This window comes from Nycticebus coucang, chromosome 10 (assembly GCF_027406575.1).
Source record: "Nycticebus coucang isolate mNycCou1 chromosome 10, mNycCou1.pri, whole genome shotgun sequence".
Lineage (NCBI taxonomy): Eukaryota > Metazoa > Chordata > Mammalia > Primates > Lorisidae > Nycticebus > Nycticebus coucang.
In genome coordinates, this window is record NC_069789.1 from 125,126,725 (window position 1) to 125,147,115 (window position 20,391).

The 20,391-nt window shown below is 48.6% G+C and overlaps 1 protein-coding gene and 1 non-coding gene across 9 annotated transcripts in view; both read right to left on the minus strand.

Moving 5' to 3' along the window:
- Positions 1-20,391, minus strand: part of SIPA1L3 (signal induced proliferation associated 1 like 3) — a 243,193-nt gene that overhangs the window by 59,404 nt on the left and 163,398 nt on the right. For all 8 annotated transcript variants that reach the window (XM_053604660.1, XM_053604658.1, XM_053604653.1 and 5 more), the window contains 4 exons: positions 19,638-20,214; positions 10,014-10,288; positions 1,806-2,057; positions 978-1,115 (listed from right to left, as the gene is read on the minus strand). In XM_053604660.1, coding sequence (XP_053460635.1) covers positions 978-1,115; positions 1,806-2,057; positions 10,014-10,288; positions 19,638-20,214 — 1,242 coding nt within the window. The remainder of the gene's footprint in view (positions 1-977; positions 1,116-1,805; positions 2,058-10,013; positions 10,289-19,637; positions 20,215-20,391) is intronic.
- On the minus strand, positions 693-797 carry LOC128598042 (small nucleolar RNA U13). The gene has a single exon (XR_008383554.1). It is a non-coding gene; the product is annotated as a small nucleolar RNA U13 (small nucleolar RNA).

The window sequence follows — 20,391 nt, forward strand, 5'->3', positions numbered from 1 at the left end:
CGACACAAGACTCGCAAGAGGTAAGGGGTCTGGGCGGCCAGAGGGAGGGGCTGAGGCTGTGTTCTGAGGGTTCTAGGAGTCTTGGGAGGGTTTGGAGCAGGAGACAGACACAGGCAGACATAGAAAGAACCTTCTGCTTGACAAGTGGAGGAAGGATTAGAAGAGGTATGGTAAAGCCCTCTGGAGTGGCCAGGGCAAGGCAGCAGGGAAGGAGGAGGGGGCAGGTGACAGAACTCTGCAGGAGGCTGAGTGGATGGACAAAGGGCAAACAGGGAAGGAGGCATCCAGGATGAGGCCCAGGGCCTGAGGATGAGGGACTACTGGCTGCCCCTGACATAGGGACTGGGGAGAGGAAGGACACAGGTACTGGGGCTGAAGGCAGAGGGGAGCAAGCTCAGCTGGAGCCAGGTCCTGCAGGACCTTCAATGCCAAGTTGCAGAGCTGGGCTTATCCTGAAGGCACGGGGAAGCCATGGAGGTTCTGGGGAGATCTCTCAGGCTACCAGGTTGGGGATGGCTACACAGGGACAGGACTAAAGCCTGAAGATCAGTCCAGACAATGCTGATGGTCTGTTCTCAGGAGTGGGGGGTGGAGAGTCAAATGAGTGGCCATGTTAGATGGCAGTCTTGCTGCTGAAGAAAAGCCAGCGGTGACCCCCCACTCAGCCCACTTCAGCCTTTTTTATCTTACCATGACATGGGGGGCACTGTGCTGACGTCCTGACACAGTGTGAGGGCAGTGCACCTCCTACATGAGCATGGAAACCCAGTCGTCAGGCTTAGGAACTACAAAGGGAGCAGCCCTAAAATTAATATGAGACATAGCCAATCCCCTGGGGGAGGGTCCTCTGATGACCTTCAGGGGTCCAGAAAGCCCATAAAATGGCAAACAAAATTGTATGGGGACTACATTTCCTGGGGAAGAAGCCACAGCTTTCATCAGGTTCCTTAATTTGAAAAGAATGAAGAGATTCTGACCTTTCTGGGGATGGCTTGTATCTCGCGTAGGTGGCCGAGCCGGGGGTGGAAAAACTCCCAGAAGGCTGTCGGTAGGGAGGGACTCTGTCGGCCCCTGCTGGTGATGCCGTGTAAGGGGTTTCTGGGAAGCTGACTGGTCTGGAATGACAGGAGAAGGAGTCAGGCGAATGGGAGGGGACCCCTACCCTCAGAGGATACAGGGACAGATGGGCTTTTCCTGCAGGCCCAGCCACATCTCCTCAGCTCTCCACTGCTAGGGATGGAGAGACAGGTTCCGAGCATAGGGCAGGGGCAAGCCGGATACCCCGTGTCCCCTCTTCCAGGTTGCACTGCTGTCCCCTGCCCCTCAGCTTTTGCTCTACAAATTGGATTTATTCATTATGGGGAAATTTTTCTTTATCTTTTAATATACAGTATATTCAAAAGAATATCTGTAAATTCTATTTGTCATCATAATGAAACAAACTCCCTACAGCTTTCACCCAACCCAATGACTAGCACAGGGCTGATAACACTGAACTGAGGCCTCTCTTCTTCCCTGCCCTCCCAAGAAGAAAGCACTGTCCTAAATTTCGCGCTCATCAGTCTCTTCACCTTTAAAAAAAAACACAAGAGTTTCACTGAGCTCCCCAGCACTGAGCAAGAGGACCACATTGACACTTTAAGGGGAAGGAGGGCGGGAAGGAACATGGAGACATGAGGATAAGAGGGGAGGCAGGGAGGCTCAGGCAAGAAAGAGACTGGAGGAAAGGGGGGGGAGAGAAGGGCCAAGAACATGAGTGGACATGTGGCAGGAGGGGGTGGGGATGGCCCTTGGTGGGTCCTTACCTCTTGCTGTGTAGTGGTTGGGACTCCCGGAAGGGGACCATGGAGGCCTGCTTTGGGGGCCGGCTCAGGGACTGGGCATGGCCAGGGGTGGCTGGAGTGGCCCACTTAGAGGCTGGTAAAGAGTTATGGGATGCGGGCCCACTCCACTGCCAGGGAGCATTGCTGCGGTAGGGGGGCCGGCCCCCAGGTGTGAGGCTGTCCTGCTCGGTCTTGGGCTCCGAGGTATTCATGTCATAGGTCTCTGGCCACCCCCTGGGAAGAAAAACTTTGTTACTCAGAAAGGCCCCGGCCCACCAGCACACGTGTCTGCTGCCAGAGCTGAGTTTTCCTGGCCACATCCAAACCACGATGGCCTATTTCATAAATAAAGTGGATAGCCTTTAAATTGGTCGGAAACTTACCAGCTCAGAGTCCTCAACCAGGACAGGGCCCAACACAGGGGCTCTGATTGCCAGGCCCTTCTTACGTCACCTCCTCTCCCGCCCTCCCACTCTCCCGTTTCCCTTTCTCCCTCTTCCACCTGACCCAGGAATCAAGTCTGCCAGTGCCCTCTGTGGACCAGCTTGGCCCCCTTTAGCTGTACTGGGGCCAGAAAGACGGATGCCCTCAGAATCAAAGGACAGTATCTGCCTTGTTCCAAAGAATCTCAAAGGCAGCTGGAAGAGGAGCAGGTGACCTACTTTGCAGGGTGGTTAAAAAAAAAAAAAAAAAAAAAGCCATGAAATCCAGAACCTTGAAATAGATGTGGAGCAGCCTGTGACTCCCCCCAGACCAGGTTGGCACAGATACTGCAGCGTTCCTGACCTGAGGCAGGGAGATCCGCGGGCAGGGCTGGCATTCTCCACCACTGCTGCAGCCCTGCACAGGAAGGGGCTCTGCGCCTGAGGAGGGGCTGTGCTCACGAAATCTACCTCCCAGCAGCTGTGAGAGATGAGCTTTAGGAAGCCCTCGGCCTGGAAGCTCTCATGCCCCCACTGAGCCAATCCTCTAGGCTCTCCTGAGTTACCTGGAGCCTAGAGAAATTTCATGGCCATCAGTAAAATATCTGGAGGACGTGGTGCCTAGAGTCTGCTATGTCCCCCAAAAGTCAGGTGCTGGAAACTTAATGCCTAATGCAATTGTTGGGAGGTGGGGCCTAAAGGAGGTATTGAGTGTAAAGTCCTCATGAATGAAAAAATGCTGTTATAAAAAGGGCTTGTGGGAGTGTGAGAACTCTCTGCAGGTGACGACATGATGTCCCTCTTCTCCAGAGGGTGCAGCATTCAAGGTGCTATCTTGCAAGTAGAGAGATCAGGCCCTAGCCTGCCAATACCTTGGCTTTGGACTTCCAGCCTCCAGAACTGTGAGAAATCCGGCCAGGGAGTGGCCAGAGACCTTTATAAATTATGTAGTTTCAGGTATCTTGTTACAACAAAGGCTGTGGGCCAGGACATGGCTGGTAAGGACTCATCAAATGATAGACCAAAGGCATGCTCTGGTGCTTGGGCCCAACATACTGCATCCCTCAGCAGCATTACGGTTGGGCCTGACATTCAGCAGTCCTGCCGTCTCCTGGGACTGGCAGGTGCTGATGTCTCACCAGGCATCAGGTGAGGAACAACAACACGAGCGTCCAACAGAGCCTGTAAGTATGCCAGGCCTGGGCCGAGAAGGAGGAAGGTGCCATCATCACCCCCAAGCAGCACGCACCTGCTGTTCCTGCCTGGCTGACTTCTACACCCCTTTCTCCTGTTAACAGCTCTGTGTGCTCAGGGTGGGGCTCATCCCACTTCTTGGCTCCAGGTGTGAGCACATAACCCAGGCCTGACCAGTCAGAAACCTTTCTCCCCCAGGATACAATGACTTGAGCATAGGACTGCATGTGCCCTAAACAGGGCTACTCAGAGCCAACACAAAACTGTTGCTGGAACTATTAGGTGAAAAAATCTATTTCTACTGAAGCTGCTGAGCTAGGGTGGGACCCAAGTCCAGAGCTGTGTGTAAATATGGGGGGTCATCTTTATCCCCAGGAGGTGGGAGACCACCTGAGAATGACAGCAACACAGAAAAGGGGACATGTGATAGAGACTCCTGATGAACGTGTCTGAGTCCCTGGATACAGGCACGCCTGAATCTTCCCTTTCTCCTAGCTTTGTCAGGTACATGAGCCAGGGAAGGCTTTTGCTTCACTATGTTTGAGTTTGTTCTGTTGCTGGTACCCAGAGTCCTGATTAGTTCATCACATTGTAGAGATAAGTTAATTTGAGACAAGAAGTAACTTGTCCAAGGTTACACAGCTAGTAAGAGGTAGAAACTGGATATAAACAATGAGTTAATTCCAAAGCCCACAATTTTAACAACCATCCACAATGGCCCACTGTGCAGTGGTCTGGGAGCCCACAGGTAGATATCTTGAGCTTTTGACCTTTTCTCTAGTTACTGACAGCTTCACCTTGAGCTAGGAGCCGGTAGATATGACTTCAAAGAGGGAAACACAGCTGGGCATGGTGGTGCATGCCTGTAGTCCTGGTTACTCAGAGGGCTGAGGCAGAAAGACCACTTGAGCTCAGGAGTTCATGGCCAGCTTGGGTAACATAAATAGATCCTGTCTCTTAAAGAAAAGAAAAAAGAAAGAAAAATAAAGGAGGAAATAATATTCAATCACTTTGAAGGCAGTACTGAGAGGTAGAGAGCCAAGGTTCCTGGGCCAGATGGTGGGGTCAGATCTAGCTCTGTTACCACCTGCATGGTTTTGGCTGGGAGATTTCCTTCTCATAGCCTCAGTTTCCTAATCTATAAGATGGGGGTGATTGTATGCATCCTATGACCCCTGGCAGTCTGGTGCACACCAAATGCTTAACAAACCGAAGCTGTTGCTGTTGCTTTCTCCAGCTGATTCTATGGAATGTCAACCCACTCTTCATACAAACTCAAAGGCTGAAGCCTCCCTTCCACTTTCTGAAATCCACCCACTCCCACCTTGGGACTCTGAAAAAAATTCCTCCCCAGCTTCTACTACTCTCCAACCTTCCCTGGTGATCTGAAAATCCCCAGCATCTAGATCACCCTGAGTGTTTAGGGGAAAATGCAGATTACCTGGCTCCGCCTCAGCTCATGGATATCAGAATTCCCCCCTTGAGGCAGGGCCCAGGAATTTGCACTTTACTGAGCAGCCTGTGCTGACACTGATGTTCAACTATAACATTAGAGAAGCCCTACTCCACTGATTTAATTTCTGAATGGTTTTTAAAGATCGAAGTGGCATAAAAGGGCATCCCTATCTTCATCCCTGTTTCACTCACCAGAAGCAGCCATTGCTCCTAATTTCTTGTGCATTCTTTTGGAAACATTCTATGCAGACAAGGAATTATTACTTAAAATAGGCCATGCACACCTGTAATCCCAGCACTCTGGGAAGATAGCTTGAGCTCAGGAGTTTGAAACCAGCCTGAGCAAAAGCAAGGCCCCATCTCTACTAAAAATAGAAAAACTAGCTGGGTATTGTGGCAGGTGCCTATAGTCTCAGCTACTCTGGAGGCTGAGGCAAGAGGATCAGTTGAGCCCAAGAGCTGGATGTTGTTGTGAACTACAACAACACCATGGCACTCAACCCAGGGCAAAAGAATGAGACTCCATCTAAAAAAAAAAAAATTAATAAAAATTATAGCTGGGTGTTATGGTAGGTGCCTATAGTCCTAGCTACTTGGGAGGGTGAGGCAAGAGGATTGCTTGAACCCAAGAGTTTGAGGTTGCTGTGAGCTAAGACGCCACGGCGCTCTGAGGGTGACATAGTGAGACTCTGTCTCAATCAATCAATAAAAATTATTACTTAAGGCCGGGAGAGGTGGCTCACACCTATAATCCCAGGACTCTGGGAAGCCAAGGCAGGTCGTGTGGATTGTCTGAGCTCACTGGTTTGAGACCAGCCTGAGCAAGGGTGTCTCTAAAAAATAGCCAGACATGGGCAATGCCTGTGGCTCAAAGGAGTAGGGCACTGGCCCCATATACCGAGGTGGTAGGTTCAAACCCAGCCCAAAACTGCAAAAAAAAAAAAAAAAAAAAAAAAAAGCCAGGTGTTGTGGTGGGTGCCTGTAGTACCAGCTACTTGGGAGGCTAAGACAAGAGAATTGTTTAAGCCCAAGTGTTTGAGGTTGCTGTGAGCTATGGTGCCATGGCACTCTATCCAGGGTGACAAAGTGAGACTCTGTCTAAAAAAAAAAAAAATTACTTAAAATGGTAATAAAAAGTCAGCACACTATGGCTTGGCGCCCGTAGCACAGTGGTTATGGCACCAGACACATACACCGAGGCTGGTGGGTTCGAACCCGGCCTGGGCCAGCTAAACAACAACGACAACTGCAACAAAAAATAGCTGGGCATTGTGGTGGGCGCCTGTAGTCCCAACTACTTAGGAGGCTGAGGCAAGAGAATCGCTTAAGCCCATGAGTTGGAGGTTACAGTGAGCTGTGACACCATGGCACTCTACTGAGGGCAACAAAGTGAGACTCGGTCTCAAAAAAAAAAAAGACAGCAATGCTGTCCCTGTACAGCATTGCCTCCCTCACAATGAACATATGAACATAACATATCATGCCCCCTTAGCAATATGGATTCACTTCATTGTCTTTAAACAACTAATTAACATTATAACATCACCCAAGGACCTGGGGTTGACTCAGCTGGTTCCCTATGGATGGATTTTAGGTTACCTTTAGGCTTCTGCCTACACTGTAAGTATTCATAAATAAACCACCTCAGCCTCCTGGTTCACACGCAGATGGTGTCTGCCCTCTACCCAGCTATGACCACTTTCCCTCACTGCCTCCTTTCCTTGAGTCCTGACAGCCTTGTTTCTGGGGGTCACAGACACTCCTTTCTTATCTCCTCTGCTCACTCACTTATGGGGTTTTGATGTCCCTTTTTAGGGAGGAATTTCCAACTTCCCCTGATCAGAGACATTAGATCTAAGTAATGGGGAAAAAGACATTCCAGGATGGCCATCTCCATCAGGCCACAACAGAGACAGTGGGTGAGAGCATCCCTCCTGAGCCTGCACGGCTGCCCAAGGTCCTGGTGACACATCTTATCAGAGGCTCAGGACATCTTCCCAGAAGTTTGGTCCAGCCTAGCTTTGGCCCAAGGCATGGGTCTCACTGAGAACTCCAGCCTTATGGCCTGGGGGTGGGAGGATGACCCCTTGCACTGTCTTTAGTGTCTGAAGAGAATGGAGTTGGGACAAATGGCTGTGCAGCCTGGCTGGTGACAGTGAGGGCACCCCTGCCTTTTCCCCAGGTCCACCCCTTAGGGCTCATTGAGACAGACACTGGAGCCAGGAGCCAGGACCTAGGGCTGGAGAGACTCCAGAGCTGGGGTTATCAGCTCTGCAAATGAGGGCAGCTAAACACCTCTGCATTTGAAGAACAACAAAAACCACCAAAGTCTCAAACCACACCCGCCCGTGTAAACAGGAGATCCTGTTTCAGTAGCTGCCTTGTAAAGAGGGCAGGATGGTACATCTTCCTTTTAAATGGGGCAGAGAGCAGAACTCATCTGTCTGGTTGCAGCCTCCCTGGTCTTGTCTCTTCAAAGCCAGAGAACTGCAGACTATGGTTTTTGCTTCAATTTGTCCCTACCTGTGCATATGAGATCCCTTTGTGGCCTCTCTCCCACTCCCTGACTTTTGGAGAACCATCCGACAGGTAAGCTGACTTCTTGTACACACTGCTGTGAGAATGACAGTGTGTGGAAAGCAAAGGAGAAGCTCCTTTCCTTTAATATCAACCCTTCCCTGCCTGAGGAGCACAACTGCCAAGGCTCTCACCTGCGGGGTTACCTGGGCTGGACTTGCCCCTGCAGAGATCTGAGTGAGTGCAGCTGGGACGTGGCTCTGTGTAGAGACGGAAGGCGACACGGGAAGAATGCTGGGAATAAGGGCACCTGTGGCTTGGCTGGAATCCTAAGGTGGATGGACTAGGGGGATGGCTAGGGACAGCCAAGGGTTTGGGTCTTCCCAGAACTGTGCCCCATACTATTCAGAGTGTGCACAACACGCAGGAAGGTATGGATGGAGCACTCACACTCGCATGCCCATAGTTCATGATGGCTTTTAGAGGCAACAGAGTATAATGGAGATGGGCCATCCTGGACTTGAGGTTTGCTTTGTCCCTTACCAGCTGTGCAACTTTTCGTGAGCAACTTGGCCACTGTGGACCTTGTTTTTCTCATCTTTAAATTAGGGACCATGCGAGCCCAGTGAGGTAATATGTGACTATGGCACTCACTGTCACCGCATCTCCTGTCCTCGTCCTGGCTCTAACTGCTTCATCTCACAGCCCCACTTTCTGGTCTGTCAGCAAGTTGAAGGCCTTTGTTCTCAGCTGTGGACCTTCCCTGACCACACTGCCCAGTATGAGCGTAAGTGCCCTTTATCTTCCTCACACTCAGCAGCTCAGAGCTAATGTCGCTAGAGTCCCTGGGGCCAAGTATAGTCCCACGTGTTTTATGTATCTTTTTTTTTTTTTTTTTTTGAGACAATTATTTCAGATGACAAAGGGCAGGCAGTGGAGCATTGTGGGGAAGGCAGGCTGTACAGTGAGGGTACCTCAGTAGGGTGCCCTGGTTTGAATCCCAGCTCTTCCCCATGTTACCTGTGACCCTAAGCAAATGGTCTCACCCCCGTGCCTCAGTTTCTCCATTCATAAAATAAGGGCAACAGATCATTTCCACAAAGGTGATTGTGAAATTGGAGATAAGATTTGTGAAGCAGGCCAGATACATTGGCTCATGCCTGTAATCCTAACATTCTAGAAGGCTGAGGTGGGTGGATTGCCTGAACTCGGGAGTTCAAGACCAGCCTGAGCAAGAGCAAGACCCCATCTCCACTAAAAATAGAAAAATTAGCTGGGTGGGGTGGCAAGTGCCTATAGTCCCAGGTACTTGGAGGCTGAGGCAAGAGGATCACCTGAGCCCAAGAGTTTAAGGTTGCTGTGAGCTGTGATGCTATGATACTCTACCCAGGGTGACAGACTGAGACTGTCTTAAAAACAAAAAAGGGAGAAGGGAAGCTTAGAGATCCACAGGGCCCTAAGAGAGACATGAGCCAAATGTAACTTCTTTTAGGAAAGGGTTGATATTAAGGAATTACTGCTACATGTGTTAGGTGTAAGAAGGAAAAAAGATCCTTTTTTTTTTTTTTTTTAATTTGGCCGGGGCTGGGTTTGAATCCACCACCTCCGGCATATGGGACCGGCGCCCTACCCGCTGAGCCACAGGCGCCGCCCCATGGAAAAAAGATCCTTATTGTGTAGAGATTATTCCAAGGTCTGAGATTGTTTCCCCTCTGGCCAGGGGAAGAGGATATAGAAATTATGAGATCAAAAAACAAACAAAAAAACTGGCCAAATGTTTACAAATGTTCAAATGGAGGCTTTGTATACTTTCATTATATTTGTGATATTCCATTAAAAAATGAAACAAAAGAAACATGAGCCCCACCGGCTTCCACTTAAGAGTAGCACCCAAGCTACTCTCCTGGTCCATTACCTGTCTCTGCTCCCAGCTCTTACCCTGCTCTCTCTGGTCCAGCGTACAGGTCTCCCTGTGCTCCAGGAATGTGCCAGGCCACAGCCGTGTGGGCCCTGGGCCCTGGCCACCTCCCATCTGGAGCCCGTCTGGCCCAGAAAATCACATGGCTGCCTCCACCAGGGAGCCTTCCCTGCCCACCTTGTAAGCCGCTCTCATCCTTGGCTCACCCTGCTTTAATTTCCTTCTCAGAACTTCTCCTCCCTGACCCTGTGTTATGCATTTCTTCCTTTACTGCCTGTCTTTCCCGGTAGAAGACGAACGCCAAGCGAGCAGGCACTGTTGCTTTGCCCCCTGCAGTATCCCCAGCGCTGACTGGAGCTTACACACATTAGGGGTGCAGTAAACACACGCCGAGCAAATGGACGCAGTGCAGTGTGCACATGGGCAAGTTACTTGTCACACTGTGTCCTTCATGCAGAAAACAGGAGAAACGAGGTACCTGTGGAGACTGGGATAATACACATGTGAAGAACTGAAACCAGAAAGTGGACACAGTGATAGATGTTCTCTGCCACTGATGTCTCCATTGTCACTATTCCTGCTGAGAAAGGGCCTATCTCTCCCCCCTCACTGAGGCTTCATGTGACAGTGCCAGGGAGCCCACCCACCAGCATTCGAGGAGCTCCTCAGGGTGGACACCCTTACCTCCGGGGTGTGCCATCGTCGAAAGGCGGGATGATGACCACCTTCACAGTGACAGAGGTACGCAGCAGGTCAATCATTTGGTCGTGGGTCAACGTGACCACGGCCACCTTACAGATCTCCACCAGCCGGCTGCCCTGCCGGAGGCCAGCCTGCCAGGCGAACCCGTAGTCCTCCACCTCGGCCACTGTCCCGTCATACTTCACGTGGAAGCCCAACTGCCCAAGCCCGTTCCGCCGCAGGGTCATGTCCACCGTCTCCCAGCCGTTGGTCATCACCTGCAAGCAAGAGGCAGGGTGACCCAAACAGAAGCTGCTGGGTCAGCTCCTCTGAAGACCCTGGATCAAATTCCCTCCTTAAGGCCAAAGACCTGCTGATTCCTACCAGCCCTCCCATGTCAGGCTGGGGTCCCAGCGGGGTGAACGTCCATTCGGCCTCAGCCTGGCTTCCCAGTTTCTGGAGAGGACCCTTGGCTCCACAACTCTGTGGCTTCTTACCATGCAGAGAGCCGGGCAGTCAGGAGCCTCATTCTCTAGACTGTGACTTTTCAACCTGTGTGCTGTGGCACACTGGTGTGCCGTGGGAGGATCTTAGGTGTGCCACAAACATTTTTAAAGATCATTAATTAAACTATGTTTGAAAGCAAGTATATTCCTTGCTTTACTCTTTTTTTTTGATCAACATAATTTAAGTGTGCTGCAGAAGTGTGTCATGAGGTAAAAAAGGTTGAAAACGCTGCTCTGAACATTGGTCTCCCTTCTTCCCACAGCGGGTGGGACTGCATTTCTAAGCTCCCTTGTAGTTGGGAAATGGGGTGCTTTGGGACTTGTTTTGGGGAACAAGTTGTCAGTGGAATTGTCGTGTCCTCTGGGTTGGGGTATTTAATTGCCAATGTGACCTTCCACAAGCCTTTTCCCTATTACTGCCACAAAGAGCAGTAATATTCTAGACAACGGTGGCTATTTGGACAGCTGGGTCCCAGTGTCAGAATATTGTGGAGTGGAGTCCCCAGCTGAACCCAGGATGGATACATGGCATTGAGCAAAAAATAAAACTTTGTTAGCCAGGCCCAGTGGCTCACGCCTCCCACTTGGGGAGGCTGAGGTGGGTGGATGATCGCTTGTACTCAGCATTTTGAGGTTGTTGTGAGCTATGACGCTACGGAACTCTACCCAGAGGGACAGAGTGAAACTCTGTCTCAAAAAAAAAAAGAAAGAAAGAGAAAGAAAGCTTTGTTATTATAAGCCATTCAATCATATTCTAATGGATACAATAACTGTAGAAAATAGAAAACAAGCAGGAGAATCAAAAGACCAGCAATACCGGGATCCTTTCCAGATCAGGCGCTCATTCCATATTTCTTTACTTTAGGATGTCATTCCTGGAGGCCCAAACTCTTCCCCCAGGGTGGAGCCAGCCAACCACAGGTGACTGGGCCTCACCGCCAATCACTCCCTGCTTCACCTGTGTGAGGTTTCCTCATGACAACATATCAGCATAGGTATGAGGCCCTGCTGAAGAGAATGAGCCTGCCCTTAACATGCCCTTAGCAACTCCCTCCTCTTCTTGGGATTAAAAGCAACATGAACTTAACAAGCCATGGCTATTCAAGCAAGTTACAGCCAGATCTGCCTATTCTTTCCCCTTCTCTGGCTAGGAAGGATGCGATTTAAGGTGCCCACCAGAGTACTGGCTTTCATACTTCTCTGACCACCGCTCTAAGAGAAATAATTTTTATGTCGCAAACTACTCTACACATTCACACATTTACACATACATCCACAGCTACAAATGTTCCTTGCAATCCAAATTGGTCACATTCTGGAGTGTGGATAGCAAGAAGTAAGAGTTTAGATTGCAAAGGGCTGACCTGAAAATGTCACCAAATCGTTTCGGTTCCTGATTTGGACAGTGAGAATTTGGGAAGTAGGAGAAATATGTAAGTCTAAAACAATGCTTCACCAAACAGTACTTGTCTTTACTCAAAAATGTCTTTTGATACTTTTTAATTTTTCCTATCCTACTGCTATTGCTCAGCGCTAATAAATGGGATCAGTGTTACTATAGAAGAGGCCCAAGGAGCCTGTTCACCTCTTCTGCCAGGTGAGGACACAGCAAGAAGTTGCCATCTGTGACCTCAAAGGTCCTCATCACACACTGAACTTGACAGCACCTGTGTGGGTGTGTGTGTGTGTGTGTGTGTGTGTGTGACACAGTCTTGCTCTGTCACCTGGGCTAGAATGCTGAGGCCTCAGCCTAGCTCTCAGCAACTTCAAACTTCTGGGCTCAAGCCATCCTCCCTGAGAATCCTGAGTAGCTGGGACTATAGGCATGTGCCACCATGCCTGGCTCATCTTTCTTTTTTAGTAGAAATGGGGTATTGCTTTGCTCAGGGTGGTCTTGAACTCCTGACTTCAAGCAATCCACCTGGCTTGGCCTGTCAGAGGGCTAGAATTACTGATGTGCCACTGGACCCAGCCCTGGCAGCATCTTGATCCTGGATTTCCCAGCCTCCGGAACTATGAGAAACAAATTTCTGTTGTGTATAAGCCACTGGAGCCTCAAACTCCTGGCCTCAAGTGATCCTCCTGCCTCAGCGTCCTGGGTAGGTGGGATTACAGAGATGAATCACAATCTCAGCTAAGTATTTTCTTATAGCATCTCAAACAGACTAAGACATGTATTCTTTAAAATTATTGAGACCCAGAAATTGATTTCACAACCCACATAACAGGTGGCAATAGAAATCACTGTTAATTTTTCTTTTTCTTTGAGATAGAGTCTCACACTGTTGCCCTGGATAGAGTGCTGTAGTGTCATATCTCACAGCAACCTCAGTCTCCTGGGTTCAAGCAATCCTCCTGCCTCAGCCTCCCAAGTAGCCAGGACTATAGGTGTCTGCCACAATGCCCAGCTAGTTTTTTTTCTATTTTTAGTAGAGACGGGGTCTTGCTCTTACTCAGGCTGGTCTTGAACTCAGGCGATCTACCTGCCTTGGCATCCCAGAGTGTTAGGATTAGCCACAGCTTCCAACTATTAATTATTTATGTGTAATGAAAAAGTAGTTTTTTGGAGTCTGTTTCTTTTATAAACAAATACTGAACTGTTCACAGATAAAATGATACAATGTCTAAGATTTGTATGGGGGAAACAGAAACAAAATTAGCCATAAATTGATGCCACTGAAGCCAATAATGGAGATAGGGTTCGTATACAATCTCTTCTACTTCAGCATATGTTTGAAATTTTCCATAATGAAAAAGTAAAATTCGTTTGAAAGGCAAGTTAGTTCAATTAAAAAAAAATTGTGACTGCTTTCATTTATCTAGTCTATTACTCTTTTTCCCTTTGAAGCAGTCACTCTTGTGCCCAAAGGGTTTGGCTGTGGTTAGGTAGAAAAGTCCTATGTGTCTATGCCCATGACCAATTAGGCCACACCAGCCCTCAGAGTCCCAAGCTGTTCCCATCAGGAGGGGGCCAACCTTCCACAGAGACCTGGAAAGAGTATAGGTAATGACTCAATAAACATTGCCTTGGCAAGGACTTTCAACTGTGGTCCATTATCCATTTCCCCCCTCTTCCTTTTAGTAATTAGACCCCCGCGGTGAGACAGGGTTTGACGGCATTCAGCCACTTAGTTGAAGACTGCAACCCTCAACTTCTTTGCAGCTGGGTACAAACATATGACTCAGTTTTGGCCAACAGGATAGAAAGCAACAGAACTCAACCTCATATTCTTAAAGATAAAACTGCCTGCCCTTCACGCTCACGTTTTCTCCTTTCTTGCAGACAGGAACATGGACATGAGGGACTCAGTCTGACCATGCAGAACGAAAGAACTTACCTGCATCAATAGAAAAGAACAGGAGAGACACAAGAAGCCTGAAGACCTGAAGCCGTCCCTGCTGGCCCTCACCAGCTGGAGCAATAACTAAGAGAATAAACTCCTGCCCTACGTCAACTCCTGGATCTTTTAGTCAAATCTAGCAGCTCAGTCTGTGATAACCTACTCTAACTGCTTTGGATCATTTTAGACGAGGAAAAGAGAGCCACCCTGTCTCTTAGTATCCTGAAACTTTGTCTCCATTGCTTTGGTAGCAAATCAAAGAAGTCCCACATGGAGAGAACCATTCCTGATGTTTGCAAAGTTCCAGAAAGGACACAGGGCACAGACAGCAGCTTCTGACACCCAACACAAAACCAATTCAAAAACACCTCTGCTATTTTATGCAGCCACATGGCTCTTGACCCCCTCATCAAAGCTGATTTTCCTGGAGGCAGATTTGTACACCAGGCATAGTTGAGCCCTTTATTTATTTATTTATTTAATTTATTTTTGAAACAGAGCCTCAAGCTATTGCCCTGGGTAGAGTGCTGTGGCATCACAGCTCACAGCAACCTCCAACTCCTGGACTCAAGCGATTCTCTTGCCTCAGTCTCCCAAGTAGCTGGGACTACAGGCGCCCACCACAATGCCCAGCTATTTTTTGGTTGTAGTTGTTGTCATTGTTTGGCAGGCCCAGGCCGGATTCGAACCCACCAGCTCTGGTGTACATGGCTGGCGCCTTAGCCGCTTGAGCTACTTTATATGCTCAATTTCACTGATATGTCAACTTCTGAGGTAGGTATAACTAATTTGCTTATTTTACAAATGAGAAATCTGCGAGTACTGTTACTTGCCCAGGGTCATAAAGCAGATGACTTTTAACCCTTGATTTTTATCCGCTCTGCTGAACTACCTATTGCTATGTGGCTCCCATGGCCATTTTTCTTTTCATTAATTTTATTTATTTTATTTAAAAATGAAGGCCGGGCACAATGGCTCATACCTATAACCCCAGCACTTTGGAAGGCTGAGGTGGAAGGCTCACTTGAGCCCAGGAGTTTGGGACTACCCTGAGTAACACAGTAAGACCCAATGTGTATGAGAAATTGGCTGGTATGGTGGCACATGCCTGTAAGCTGAGGCAGGAGGATCCCATGACTCCATGAGTTCGAGGTTACAGTGAGCTGTGATCAGGTCACCACACTGCAGCGTGGGTGACAGAACGAGACTATCTCTAAAATAAAATTTAAAAAAATAATAAGATTGGGCGGCGCCTGTGGCTCAAGGAGTAGGGTGCCGGTCCCATATGCCGAAGGTGGCGGGTTCAAACCCAGCCCTGGCCAGAAACCACAAAAAAAAAAAAAATAAATAAAATAAAGGGAGTGTATCCATTCATTTAAAAAAAAAAAAAAAAGATTAAGTCATAATAAAAATGCCTGTCTCACTCTGTTGCCCTGGGTAGAGTGCTGTGGCATCCTCGTAGCTCACAGCAAACTCTTAGGGTCAAGCAATCCTCCTGCTTCATCCTCCTCAGTAGCTGGGCCTATAGGCACCTACTACAACACCCCGCTAGTTTTTCTTTCTTTTTTTTAATTGAGTCAGAGTCTCACTTTGTCATCCTTGGTAGACTGTGTGGCGTCATAGCTCACGGCAACTTCTAACTCTTGGGCTCAAGCAATTTTCTTGCCTCAGCCTCCCTAGTAGCTGGGATTACAGGCAGCCGCCACAACACCCAGCTATAGTTTTTCTATTTTTAGTAGAGATGGGGTCTCACTCTTGCTCAGGCTGGTCTCGAACCCCTGAACTCAAGCACTCTACCCACCTGGACCTCCCAGTGCTGGTATTACAGGCATGAGTCACCGTGCTCGGCCACCCCCTCCCCCCCACCATTTTTTACTAGGATGAATCCTACTTACTGCTCTAGTCTGAGTTTCAAAGTCATTTCCTCAGGGATGCCATCCCCACACCTCTGGGCTGGCTCACCAGCTTGGGTGCTTGGTGGGTAACATGAACAGGAGACTCGGGCTGGTCAGCATCACAACCAAGTGGTGCCCATGTGCCCCATTTACAGGGAGCACCCATCTCTCTGCTCCAGCAGACCACAGCCATGTGCGAAGATAGGCCCAGTATAGCCAGATTCCCCTAAGTTTTCAAGAGAAGTCAGAAAGCCAGATTCATGTAAAATCCTCTGAATGTTAAGTTTTGGTAACTAAATATGTCTGGGCATTGTACCCAGCCCACAGATTTGAGACCTTCTCCTTGTCTGACCTACATCTTTTGATAGGCTCTCCCAACATCCTCAACACCCCCTTTTTTAGGCTCTTGGCACTTGTAATTGCTTATTCAATATCCACCCAGGATGGAAGCCCGAAGAAGGCAGGTGTGGGCCTATTATGGTCACCACTGTGTCCCAGTGCTGCCCAGTCCAAGCACCAGACACATAATAAAACTTGTTCAATTAACAAATGAGATGATGTTGTCAGTTCAGGATGTCAGGGGTGGTCAAGTCAGCCTGCCTGAGTCTGAACCCTGGCTCTGCCAGGGGAGGCTGTGGGATCCTCACCCTGGAGGGCTTCACAAGGAAGAGAGACTCCCTGTCATGAGTCACTTAAGCTGAGCCTGCCCCTTCACAAGAGATGGCTTATGTCATCGTTTCCTGCCCACTAGTCCCTCAGTAGGCTTTGGGGCATTGAGGCTGATGGTGGGGGGATGGCTTTGGAAATGTGCTCTGAAATGACTGCATCAACAGTAGGCACGGGGGCGGGTGTGGGACAGAGTGGCACAGAGAGGACTTGGGTAAAACATGTAACCTGGCACTGGGCCCAGCATGGTCTCTGCTCAAGAAACACCAGCTGCTGCCATGATTTTGAGAGATGGAACAGTCTCATGTCTAAGAAGCCAAGGTCTTAGCTCACTTTGGGCCACGGGAAGTTGCTTTACCTCTCTGGGCCTCAGTTTCTACATCTGTGAAGTGAGGATGGTAACGGTACCTACCTTACTCTGCTTTTGTAAAGAAATGCAAAGCCATGCAAAATGCCAGGCAGGGTCTGACACACAGTTGGCCCTCCCTAAATGCTGCTGTTGCTGTCACTAAGGACAGCATGCATTCAGGCACACACTCTTCATGCTCACTAAGCATCTACCAGATGCAGCCTGGATGGTGAGACACATAGTGAACAAATACATAAAATTGTAGCAGACAATGGGAAGGCAGGTGGGATATGATCTGGGCTAGGTCAGAAAGTAGCTTTGCAATCTTAGAAAATGAGGCTTCACTAACAAGGTGACATGTGACCAGAGGCCTGCAGGAGGGGAGCAAAGAAGCCGCCTGGGGATCAGGGACATGATCCTGCAAGAAGGCTTGGGACATGCAAAGGCCCTGAGGCTGGGCACCACCTCACACACTGGAGAAACAGCAGAGGTTTGTGTAGCTAGGGCAGAGAGATGTCGACAGGGAGCCCAATCACATAAGGCCTCATGGGACCTTGGTCACTGACACACAAAAACTCAGCTGAAACTCAGTGAGGGGATACCAGGAGCTTGTCCTTGGATGTGTTACGTTTCATAGATCACTCAGACACCTATGTCCCCACGTGGAGATGCTGAGTAAACAGTTAGCAACCGTCTTGAGTTTGGGCACAGAAAGGTTTCAGAGTCAGAAAAACCTGAATTCAGACCTCAGTTCTGCCACTTACTGGTTATACGACCTTATGTCTCTGAGCCTCAGTTTCCTCATCTGACAAGTGGGCAAGAAAAGGACCTATACTTCAGGGAGTGAATGTGAACATTATATGAGAACATGCATGTAAAATGCTTAGCACAGAGTAAGGCTTTAAGACACTGATTCAACTAAAGAACCAACCAATCAGTGATTATTGAACATCTACTATGTGCCAGACCTGTTCAAGGCACATCAGACAATCAAGTGAGTAAAACAGATGGAGGCCCTGCTTCCCAGACCTCATCTCTAACAGGAAATCTAAATGCTAGCTATTGTTCCCCGAAGTGGCGCACATTTTGGAGTTAGGGCAGCTGACAGCAGGTCTTCATTCAACCTGAAATTAATGAGAGAGAGCAAAGACCAAGGAGGGTGAGGACAGCCTCAAGTCACAGTGGTATAGTAAGGTCACAGCCAACCAAGTCAGGCAAGCTTGTCTGAGTAGCATAACTCATCTTATCCTTAAAATGTGAACATGATGCAGGATGATTCTTGTTCCCATTTTTCAGATGGGAAACTGAGTCACACAGAGGGTGAATAATTTGGGTCAAGGTTACACAGTTGGTAAGGGTCATGCCAGGACCTGAAGCCAGGCTTTCTGACTCTAGAACTTGTGCTCCTAACTCTTGTGTTACACTGCCTTCTCTATTTAGCATGTGTGACATGTCACTTTGCTAAACCCACTGCACAGACCATCCTGACCACAGTGTTCCTTCTCATGAAGCTCAGATATGGATATGGCCCGAGTACTTCTCAGCACAACATTCCAGGCAGATATTACCAACTAAGCAGTCACCAATCTGCCACTCTTTGTCAATGGTCTGAACTGTTCACCAGGAGTTTAGGGTAAGATTTCTAGCCAGACTGTGAATCTTTATCTTTTTTTTTTTTTTTTTTTTTTTGTAGAGACAGAGTCTCACTTTACCACCTTCAGTAGAGTGCCATGATGTCACAGGACTCACAGCAACCTCTAGCTCTTGGGCTTCCGCGATTCTCCTGCCTCAGCCTCCTGAGCAGCTGGGATTACAGGCGCCTGCCACAACGCCTGGCTATTTTTTAGTTGCAGTTCAGCCGGGGCTGGGTTTGAACCCACCACCCTCGGTATATGGGGCCGGCGCCCTACTCACTGAGCCACAGGCGCCACCCGAATCTTTATCTTTTAATAGGGCAATTTAAACCACTCACATTTATTGTGATTACTAACATGGAACTTATTCCTTTCATATAATTTTTATACTTGTTTCTTTTATCATGCTTTCTTATATATTTTTTTCTCTCCCTGCATCTTCCTTATCCTTTAATGGCCTAAAACCTTTACATTACATTTTAATTCTTCTAGAAAGTACTCTTTCTTTTTTTTTTTTTTTTTGGCCAGGGCTGGGTTTGAACCCACCACCTCCGGCATATGGGACCGGCGCCCTACTCCTTGAGCCACAGGCGCCGCCCGAAAGTACTCTTTCTTTCTGTCTGTCTGTATCTTTCTTTCTTTCTTTGGAGTGGGGGGACAGGGTCTTGCTCTTTGGCCCATGCTGGAGTAGAGTGGCCTCATCATAGCTCACTGTAGTAACTCTGCAGCCTTGAACTCCTGGGCTCCACTGATCCTTCTGCCTTAGCCTCCTGAGTACCTGTAACTACAGGCATGTACCATCATGCCCAGGTAGTTTTCTAATCTTTTGTAGAGACAGAGCCTATGTTGCTCCGATTGGTCTCTAGCTCCTGGGTTCAAGTGATCCTCCCACCTCAGCCTGCCAAAGTGCTGCGATTATAGGTATGAACCACCACACCAGCCTCTTACATTTTTAACATAAGCGTAAATTTATGCTTTCTACAAACTTCTAGGGTTAATAAGTATGTCTCTTGTCCTTCCACAGTAAAGGGCTGGAGAACTTCAGATCCCTGGCCTAAACATTCCCCAGAAAGAACCCATGCCATGGGACCTGCCAGACCTCTAGTGTGTAAGTGACAATTCTGATTTTCTTGAGGCCAGTTAGTGTCTTAAGGCCTAACTGACTGGGTACAGGAAGGTGTTCCTAAAGCCAGAACCACGCACACTGCTGCAGCACTGCCTGGCTCCCTCCCTTACCTTGAGTCTCTGCACAATTTCCCTTATGTCTTCCATGGAGTCTTCTGTGGCCCGTAGGAAGATGTGGTCCCCTCGCCCATAGAAGATTTTGAGGGTCGAAGCATCTGGGGTCCAGCCAATGACATCCCCGCAGTAGCAGTTGAACACCACTTCCTTGGTTCGTAGGTCCAGCAGCACCACAAACTCATTGGAAATTCCCAAAATGCAGTCAATTTCTGTCCCCTGGGCATAGTCCTGAGCCGCCACCCTCCAGGCAATGGCCCCTGCGCTGTGCTGCTCAGCACCTGCCCGGGCTTTTGTTTTCTCCTTCTTCTTGGAGGTCAGGGAGATGAGGTTGAATTTGCCAGTGGAGTCAATGGGTGTGTTGGAGACACAGTTCTCAGCTAGGTCCTTGAGGTACTCCTGGCGGGTCCTGGTGGCCATGGTGTGGAACTTGTCAGACTTGTGTGCAGCATTCTCAGCGTTAATCACCTTAGCTAGCAAGAAGTCTCTGAAGACATCAGACTTTCGGAATGTGGTTCCACTGGGGATGGGGGGGCCGAAAGGAGGAGCATCTTTGGATCGGGTCACAGCCATGCTGAAGAAGAAGAGATCATTTAGATGGTGGGAAGAAACACACTAAGATGTGTTAGAAAGACAATATACAATCAAAAATAGGAATTTCCTTTTGAAGAAGGAAAGTAGATGTCTAATTAAAAGTTGTTGGCTTACTAGGTTAGAAATTTAATAAAAAGTCTTGGGGTACACATATATA